This window comes from Dermacentor andersoni, chromosome 9 (assembly GCF_023375885.2).
Source record: "Dermacentor andersoni chromosome 9, qqDerAnde1_hic_scaffold, whole genome shotgun sequence".
In the NCBI taxonomy this organism is placed as follows: domain Eukaryota; kingdom Metazoa; phylum Arthropoda; class Arachnida; order Ixodida; family Ixodidae; genus Dermacentor; species Dermacentor andersoni.
This window is the reverse complement of record NC_092822.1, coordinates 22374279-22384273: the sequence shown is the minus strand read 5'-3', so window position 1 is coordinate 22384273 and position 9995 is coordinate 22374279. Positions and strand designations below refer to the sequence as shown.

Below are 9995 nucleotides of genomic sequence, written 5' to 3'. Positions count from 1 at the left end.
TCACACCTAAACGAATTTCGGCACATCAGAATGTAAATGTGTAGAGCTCACACTACATTGCGTTCATTCGTGTCGTTCGTTGAGTGATTGATGTCGCAAAACAACGGGCTACGGATGAGTTCGATCACCAGCATCCCGGGCGAGCGCAGAATAAACGGACGCTTTTGCATCTCACACATCGGAATGAGACCGTCGTGGCAGGGGATCGAAACAGCGACTTCGTGCTTAGCAGCAGAACGCTGAGTCGCAGATGACGTTTTCAGAGTGGCTGCTTTTTCGTTTCCCATCGACAAACCATTACATGAGGGGTTATAGAAAAAAAAAAAATTGTGCACTACACATACACGATATGACGGTCTCAAATTTATTACCGTCGACGGATACACAATTCTGTGCATCGGGCGGAAACAAGAAATCCGACGGCAAAGCAGGAAAGGTCGATTTGCTAAAAGCAGTGAGTCTTGCGACGCCCTAACCGTCTCGCAGCAACGTAGAGACAGACGACGAGCGCCGAGCAGAAGACAAGAACGCAGCCGGAGCCAAAGTACTGCTGCTTCCGGACCACCCGCGTGCCGTCGTCGTCTTCCGCTTTTCTTCGCACGACGTCCCGCAACCACGGGTAACTTTCGGGACACGGTTTGCAGCCGACGAGCTGCCGAGTTTCATCGATCGGCGCTTCGGGAAACGAGCACGAGTGGACTCGCGGACAACGCCGGAACTCCGAGGCCCTCGAGCAACCGGTCTGCGCGTACTGGCCGAGGGGTTTGGGGTCCCGCATAAACCGCACCACTTCGGCCACGGTGACGACGAACACGTCGTCCATGGTGAGGAGCCAGTCGACGAAGGAAAGGTAACCCTGCCGGCGCCCCTGATTCCACAGCCAGGTTTCGTGGATGAACACCGGGAACGGAGCTCTGTTGGTGTGGTAGTACCGTTCGAAATTTGACCTGTGTGGAATCGCATAGAGTGCGTTAAAAAAAATGTGCGTAAAACGCGTCGGCGATGATCGTCAATGTAAGCGAACAGACGAACGCCTGTGGGAAGCTGTGCCCTTCATTAAAAGATTGATACGGTTGAAGGCGTATATGTTTGTTCTTTGAGAATGTTTAGGTGTATAGGGCGTGTTAATTGTTTCATTGCGTAATTATGTAGAGAACAGAGCCATTAACCGGCACATTTGTAGCGGTATTGTGGGCGAGCTCCACCACTGGATAAGCTGGCGCCACCGTCGGCGTGACGTGGCGTGAGGGATCGCGTGGACACAGCGGCCGCGTCGGCTGCTTCGGAAGCGCCGAAGCGAGCTGAAAACGAAAGTTTAAAGTCCCACCTGCGCTGCGGTTCTGATTAAGTGGTGCGGTTTTCCCGCCTTGGGGGTCTGCTTGACAACATTTGAAAGCACTATAATAGGTAGTGGCTGCCTTTGGAGGCGTGCAACATGGTATAGGCTACTGCTCGTTGCCGCAGAGCCGGACGTACGCAACGGAGCCCGGTCTCAGCCTTATTCACACGTAGCCGCAGGGCAAGGAGCTGCGTGAAGCTTGGCTGGCGAAACTTAGAACCGGCAGACAGCCGCCGGTTACAACTCGAGTGTGCAGCAAGCACAGACGCGAGGAAGATTTCTAATACAGCGTCGGGGCTGCGATGTTCGGTGAGCAGCACAAAGCGCGCACTGAGACACTCGCCCCCGCGCTGTCCGGCTAATGTCATGAAGTTTTGGTCTATGAACTTGTTGATGCTAGATACTGGCAAGTTCACAGTAACGGAAAGGGAACCATAAAAAAGCACATAAAAAGAAGCATGACATATGCTCACGCTTGTGTAGCACCAAACAATGAAATGTACTGGATTAAATAAAGGAAGCAGCGGGTAACTGCTCGCTGAGAAGACCGATAAACATACAGTGCTATAGGCAACTTGAGAAATAATGGTCCTTAGAAAAAAAAAATTCAATCATCGCGACGGGACATGCCAAGTCGCCCTGGTAGGTGTCGAATTCCGTAGCTATAACGAAATTATTTTTGAACAGCTCTGACAGTTTCCACGCAACGATGGTGTCTTGTGTGCTCTCAAATGCTCACATGCTGTTGCCCAAAGCTCACGGCACGATGCGAAAACGTGCTCGCAGCGAAAGGGAAACATTTTGCGCGTACATAGATGCAGGCGCGCAGTCGGTCGCCACGAACCCGTGCGATCGCAGCATTGAGTCCTCATCCTGTTATACTCGATTTAGTTATACAGACAGCCGACTATAAGAACATACTTCACATGATTTGCTCTCAGTATTTGCCAACCTTTCACGCAAGATGCCGCTTCGGTAGACTCCATCACGGCGACCGCGCGCAGTGGCGTTCACTGTACGTATTCGGTAAAGAGATAGCGTCTGTAAACGATTCCCCGCTTTCAGTTTGCCCAAGATTATTATTTCGGCAGTGAAAAACTTCCCTCGTTTTGCGAGTAGTTACAGAAATGTCCAGGGGGGCTGCCGCGTGGTGTTTTTATTGAGCGCCGTAAGCGAAACCTGCCAGGAGCGCGCCACGCGTGATCCCTCATACTACGCAAGGGAGGCACTTCCGACAGATGGCGACTCCGTAAGTCCTCGCCACCAACATTGATAATCCGCTGAAAAACGGTCACCGCCAATAAGCATTAGAATTCACACGCGTCAGAATACGGTATATATGTGCTGACGTCATCGCGGCCGCCATGTTCGTGGTATACAAGCCCGAACATGGCGGCCGCGATGACGATCACGTGGCGCGTGCGTGACGTCACGTGAAACGACTATCTGTAACCCAAGCTGAAGCCATCGTACACCTGAAGCACGTGCGCTGAGGGAGCACCGCGTGTGATGCCTGGATGAAGGCCTGTCTCAAATCCATGCCTAAGCAAGTCGCTTAGGCTAATTTTTTTTCATTTCTATTTTCAGAACACGCGCCCGTACGTGTCAAGCGCACCTGAGGAAATCCAGCGTGTCGTCTTCCTTGGTCGGCTGCGGAGTGCAAGTGTCGGGCATGGCGCAGCTGCTGCCGAACGCGCGCGATCCGTCGCCGTGCTGGATGGTCCGATAGAAACTGTTGAGCGGCACCAGCCACAGGCCCGGGTGGCTACCGCTGGGACACGACGGCACCGTGCATTGCATCGTCAGGCCGTAGTCCAGCGTGTAGGGGAAGAAGGGAAGCTTGTCGGTCTTGTTCATGTAGCTGCGCGTTTGAAAGAACGATTATGCATGCATATGCTGCAGGCTTCGTCACGAAGAACAAGTGCACGCATTTATTTAAAGAAGTGATGTATGCCGTATGGCAAACAAAGCACTGCCGCTGCTGTCACGAAAGGGAAAACTGTCATGCACCCTCAACTTTAGGTAGTAGTTTACGTACACGAACCCTAGCCTTCGCTTCACCGAGTACATGATGGTTTTTTAGTAGTAGTAGTTGTAGTAGTAGTAGTAGTGGCAGTGTTAGTATTGTTTCGGCGGCACTCGAAAACATTTTGAAGTCACAAAAATTGACGGCTCGGCTGTTTCCGAGTTGTTAACCGCCGATCGCGTTACGGAAATCTGGCGGCCGTGGCTGATCTGCATCCCGGATTGGCGCGACGTGATTGTGAAAACAGTCGGTGTATGTATACTCACTCGATGCAGACAGAAGAGTCGTAGACGAATCCGTTCTGCCGCAACATGCGGTACGCTTCTCCGTTGCCCGCCTCCAGGTAGGGCGCCCGCGCTCCCACCATGTCCCGTTCGGGAATCAACGCGTAGTCGCGCAGCAGGTCGCGGTCGCCCACGAACTCCACCTCCCAGCCGGCGACGTCCAGCGTGCGCCAGTAGCTCAGGTTGTTGCGGTGCCTGCGGGTGTAGCCCATTGATCGGGAGAGGGCAAACTACAGGTGTGAGCAATGCGGCGGGGCAGATTTTGTAACCAATACCGGGGGTGGCATTCTGGAAATTGTCAAATTCCACCGTGCTGTCGAATTCACCACCATGTCAGCTCTGATTGGCTCAAAATGCCGCCATTAGAGGATTCGACAATATACCGGAATTCTACAACACAGAGTTTTAACGTGTCCGGTAAACGCAGGCGTACTGGGCGTTTTGCCAGATGGGTGGAGGCTTAAACGTGAGCGGCCTGCATGGTGCCGCCACCTGGTGGCCTAGAGCTCAACCAGGCGAATACAAAGCTAATATAGATAACCAAATGTACTCTGCTGCTTGTGTAAATTTTCGGTAGCAGCACAACTGTGAATACGTTGTCTTTTGAAATGTCTAAAATATTTTACACTTGGTTACACCAATATTAGGTGTTTTGCTGGTTGGGCTCTGCGCCACCAGTAGGCTGCACCAAGCAGCACGCTCACGTTTATGCCTCCGCCCATCCGGCAAAACACACAGCTAGCCTGCGTTTACCGGAATACGGACACGCTAAATCTTTCTAATGTCCAGAAGCGCCCCTCGGGTTACTGGAGACGCAGACGGCAGTAGCAACGCTGGCAGCGACATCCATCGGCGCACTGTCAAAACACAATGCGTTAGAGAAACGTTCTTGTGCTACATAATTAGTGTTCTCGTCGAATAGAAATATTAAAATGAGCACGAGTTAGCGATTACGTCGCTGCCTACTATTTAAAGCAGCAGCTGTGTAGACATATATGGTTGGTCAGTGTAATATCTTTGTACCCTATGCTTAAACTGTGCGCCACAACATGGCGCCATCAAAACGACTGCTCCTGACTACGTCTCCGGCAACGCGAAGTCGTTGACGTATCAAAAGCTAAAACGAATAAATTTGGTGCAATTTCGCGTTGCTGTGCACTTCTTCCTCTAGAAGGATCGACATTTGGGCGAGTTGGTACTGGTTGAACATCTTGAAGGGGCGGCGCAAGACGACGAAGACAGAAACACACCCCCCTGTCTTGTGTGCTGTCCTGTGTGTTCCTGCCTACTGTCTTCGTCGTCGCCGCCCCTTGAAGACTTCTTCCTCTAAAGGTCAAAATTCTGATATTTTTCCTTTGGCTCTCGACTAAATGACTATGGCTTAGTATGGTTAACTAAGTCTAACTAAAAAAGATGTTTAATATTGCAGAAGAAAGTCATTCTAATGCCCCGTCTATATATATATATATATATATATATATATATATATATATATATATATATATATATATATATATATATATATATATATATATATATATATATATATATATATATATATATATATATACTTAAATATTTAAATAATCTTATTGCGCTGCAAGCGCAACTACTGTTATTGTTCTTTCTTTTATTTAATTATTTGTACAGTATACTGTCAGCCCCAGTGCCAAGCTTTAAGCACATGAATTCACGTCACTTGCGAAGGATAGCCACTGAGGCAAGCATACATGTGCACACATCTTGCACAGACAGAAGACAATGACAGTTGAATTATTTGAAGGCGGCTCATGAGTGACATATGAGACATCCACACTGATTTTCCCGTGGCTCATGATCGAGCGTTCCTGTATACCGCTTGCTGTATACACTTAAAACAATCGTTCATACCGATCTAGCCCGCTGATATTTCGCAGGGAGCTCGATCATCCGGTGGTTAACTGGTTTCGGCGTTCTGCGCTGTTGAGCACGCGGTATCAAGCTATATTCCCGCATAGGCCGTGTGTTTATTTGGTAAGTTAAGCTCAATCAATCAATCATACTTACACATGACACACTGCAATACGACAGCAAAAAGGAACATATAATGATCGCCGCAAGCAAGATCGACAGAGGACACAGCATAATAATTGCATAAACACCATAGATTACGGAAGAATGAAAAAGACGAGGAGGGAGCGTCCTACGACAATATTGAAGCCTAATCATAAATATATATGAATATGTAAATGTTTCTGCCCCAGTACTCACGTACGGGGCAGAAACCTGGAGGCTTACGAAAAGGGTTCTACTTAAATTGAGGACGACGCAACGAGCTATGGAAAGAAGAATGATAGGTGTAACGTTAAGGGATAAGAAAAGAGCAGATTGGGTGAGGGAACAAACGCGCGTTAATGACATCTTAGTTGAAATCAAGAAAAAGAAATGGGCATGGGCAGGACATGTAATGAGGAGGGAAGATAACCGATGGTCATTAAGGGTTACGGACTGGATTCCGAGGGAAGGGAAGCGTAGCAGGGGGCGACAGAAAGGTAGGTGGGCAGATGAGATTAGGAAGTTTGGAGGGTCAACATGGCCACAATTAGTACATGACCGGGGTAGTTGGAGAAGTATGGGAGAGGCCTTTGCCCTGCAGTGGGCGTAATCAGGCTGATGATGATGATGATGATGATGATGTAAATGAAGGACTTACGGGGAAAAGTCGCAGTTTCGCCCGAAAGGCGAAGCATCGATTGCGATAGCAAATTAGCAGAGAGTTATACGAAATAAGTATAGTAGTTTTATAGACCGTACGTAAAAACTGAAGCATTCCCTTACTAACTAAATTAACAAGCGTGGTGTCAGCCCGCACAAGCAAACATGAACTCACAAAACTCGACGACCGCGGACACTCGCTCTGTCAAAACGCGTGAGGAAGCGCGGCAGCAGCAGCGAGCGAAGTGACCTTCGTGCTGTACTGAGCTTTTACACGGAGCAGTTTGTTCTAGAGAAACGAGATGTCGCTTTCTGTTGGGCGTCGCACGTCGACTCAACTACAGTACATGAATACGAAACCATTACCGCTTCCACCTGGCTTCTGTGCAATCAGCTGTCGGAAATGCGACTGAGTTTTCGCTGACGCACTGTGCTCCAATCGTGCTGGATTGAAGACGTGTGCAGTCGTTGGCTGCAAAAATAGTCACTGGTATATTAAGGGATGGGTGTGTGGCCAAGCTCGCCGACCACTGCTGCAACTGTCTGTACGTGTTACTGGCACTTCAAGATGTACGGCTTTCCTCGAGGATACAGAAATTTGCTCATCCGCCAGCGTTGTATTGCTAACCTTTAAAAAAGTACTTCAGCCCCGGTACGTCGGCAAGAGTGAGTATACCGCTCGTTAAACAACGACACGAGGAGTCGCGCCGCTTCCTGTCATAGTAAGTTTCGCGCACAGTATCAACACACATCGACCCCAACTGGCACGGAAACTTAACGCCCACTCTATCGTCAACGTGTCAGTGAGTGAATGGGCGCACACTTGAATATATGCGCACCATATACGCGCAATAAATGACGGACTACACCGATAGCGCACAAAAGGTCGAAGCTGAATGTTTCCTGACGGTCTACAAGAGTGAGTTACTAGCGATAATACATATTCGCTACAAGGTATTACAATTTACAAAACGGCTACGTTTCAAGCCTTGCGCACAGCAAGAACAAGTCTATCGAAACTGAGTACACCCGCGGGCGATTAGGCAGAAATAATCAGATATTGACCGCACCAAGGAAATTTAGTGAGTCAGAAATGTGACAAGCTGTTGCTTCAAAATATTTGCCAAGTACAGGACCAAGGGCAAAATACACTAATCCTGATTCATGAGCGGAAAGTTCGGATAGCTTGGAATATATATTTAGCCTCGCTTGTAAAACAAGCACTATATATGTACGCTGCTCGCGCCGTTTGGACATGTCTTAACCAGCTTCCAAAGCGCTTTTGCATGTTCGTTGAACCTGTGGCCAAAGCTTTGTGTTGCCCACCCAGTCGCTGTCTACGATATCTCCCGAAACAGTTGTCTCTCTCAATACATTCTACTCACACTGTTATGCAGATCGTTGCCCTGGCTGTGGCAGCTGGCCCACAATCTTCCACGTCACGATTGAGTGCACTGCAGACCTCTTTCCTCCTTTGCTAACTCTCCTTTACCCCCTACGCAACAAAGAGCTGTGGGACGATGCCCTCCGCGACGGACCTCCCGAGGTCCTCCGAGCTGTGATACAACGGGCTCGAAACATCGCCGGAATCATCTTAGGGACCCTGGACTGAGGGTTCCTCCCACACTGCTCTCGCCATTCAAATATTATTAATAAAGATGTTTTACTCTCTCCCGAAACAGAGGTTTGCTAAGCCGCAGCGGCGTCATTCGCACTCATTGTAAACGCGGAGGCAGTTCAGGCAAGCAATGGACTCGTCACCGCCTGATCAAACATGACAGCGCTCACGGATCATATTGCTTTGACGCGAACTGAGCGCCGAGTACACAGCACGCACGAAGGTATGAGCCGTCTGCAGATCGCGTTCAAGAAAAGGCGCGCGCACGACCGCGCAAAGTACACAGTTGCTGCCCGAGTAGAGCGCTGCTCCCCCTCCTTCCTGCGCTGCCTCCCCGCTTTTCTCCCTTGTGCGCGCGAGATTGAGCCGCGATCGTCGGTTCCCCTTGCGCGCAGTCGCGAAATACGCAGTTGCTGTCGGAGAACAACGCCGCCTCCCTCCCTCGGCCTTTCGCGCGACGGAAGACTGCGCGTTTCCTCCCAGATTTCCTCCTTTGCGCGCGCCAGATAAGGCCGCCGATCGTCGGCTCCCCTCACGCACTTTCACTCGCACACACAGCATACGGCGCGCGGCAACGGTGCTACCGCCCTTGACATTATACGGAACATCACGGCGACGGCGACAACAAAAATTCGCCTGGACTGTCTATATAATTGCTATTGCAATCATAGGCCCTCGCCACGTGATATGTAGGCAAGCGGCAATTTCTAACTGCCGAGCACGCGGGGAGGATGTAGACCCAAATGGCGAGTGTGAGGGCCTATTTCCCAGTAGTCAACGCGCAGATAGTCCTCCTAGGGAGGCAGACGCTGCGGTAGAGGGGGTTGGTTTGCCGACCTCCTTCATTGGCATGCTCCTTCCTAGGTTTTTTTCCCCTACTCCCACGTGTATAATGCAAAGAGGTGGTACAACGAATGGTATACACGACTCACGTGATCGAGTGGATCGCGATCTCGCTGCCCACGCTGTGCAGCTCGTGCACGAGCGAGAAGTCGGTGTAGCCGGCCGACACGAAGAACGTGGCGGCCAAGTTGCAGCCGTTGGCCCGATTCCGGCGCCTTCCCGGGCCGAGCAGCTGGCGGTAGAAGTCCATGTTCTGCTCGTTGACCGCGTCGTCGAACGTCAGCATGACGAACTGGGGCATGCTGCTGGCGCTCAGATTCGTCGGCGGTCGCGTGCCCAAACAGAAGCAGTTGTCGCGCAAGCTGCACACTCTGGGGTCGCACGTAGTCGCAACTTCCGCGACAGTGGTTTCCCAGGCACACGGCACGATGAAGAGGAGGCTTAATACGTACCTCGTCATGGCTCTAGCCCTCCCCTTCCGAATCCCCGACGATCACTTAATTTGTAGCCGGAATTGTACAGGTGAGTATTCAGTCCAACTGAGCACGCACAGGTTCTGCAAGTTCTGTAAGCCTGCAGGTTCGACAAGACGGCCAAGTCTAATATTTACCTTAGGATCACATTGACGTTCTGCTCGCTTGTATAACTGCAGTTGCTGCGGAAAGCGTTCGCATGTATATATACTCAGCGTGACTTAACAGAGGCACAGACGCTTTCAAATTTGCAGGCTTACGAGGCGGTATCGACACTTCGCAGCAGCCACGTGGGTCGGCGCGGTTACGTATCCGCTCGGTTTTACCGCGACCACGGGGAAACTGCAACCGCAAAACACGAGATATATCGGAACACTTGCCTGCCTGCATCGGCATAAACGTGCACCCACCAGTGAAACGGTATCCGCGGCGTGCGTTTTATACATATGTGTGTTCTGTGCACATGACGCGCAGTGAACAGCTGGCGTGGCGCGGTCTTCACGCGGCCGGCGCCCCCTGCACGTGTCTGTCGTCAGCTCATGACCGCTAACTTCCGGTTCCGCCTGCACTGCGTGTCATCTAAAATGACTGACGGCTAATCAAAGTTCAGTTCAGGTAAACAGCAGGCTGCGAGCGGCTAGTCCCGTGTTGACTCCTATGTATAGCTACACGTACAATTTTAAAACAGACCCAGCCGCGGATCCGTCTGAAATAACAT

General features: G+C 50.5%; 1 protein-coding gene across 1 annotated transcript; it reads right to left on the bottom strand.

Annotated features, from left to right (window-relative positions):
• Window positions 1-341: 341 nt before the first annotated feature.
• Window positions 342-9700, bottom strand: LOC126527257 (chitin deacetylase 7-like). Its single transcript, XM_050175013.3, has 4 exons — window positions 8894-9700; window positions 3632-3844; window positions 2955-3200; window positions 342-947 (listed from the first exon to the last, which is right to left on the bottom strand). The coding sequence occupies exons 1-4, from the start codon at window positions 9262-9264 to the stop codon at window positions 446-448; spliced, it is 1332 nt and encodes a 443-aa protein (XP_050030970.1). The 5' UTR covers window positions 9265-9700; the 3' UTR covers window positions 342-445.
• Window positions 9701-9995: the final 295 nt, after the last annotated feature.

What these genes read in the sequence shown, in the direction of transcription:
- LOC126527257 (XM_050175013.3), bottom strand. Translation starts at nt 9,264, where the DNA reads ATGACGAGGTACGTATTAAGCCTCCTCTTCATCGTGCCGTGTGCCTGG. An exon ending in GACTCTTCTGTCTGCATCGA is followed by an intron (nt 3,201 to 3,631) that starts GTGAGTATACAT and finishes TCAAACGCGCAG; the next exon opens with CTACATGAACAAGACCGACA. An exon ending in GACACGCTGGATTTCCTCAG is followed by an intron (nt 948 to 2,954) that starts GTGCGCTTGACA and finishes GATTCCACACAG; the next exon opens with GTCAAATTTCGAACGGTACT.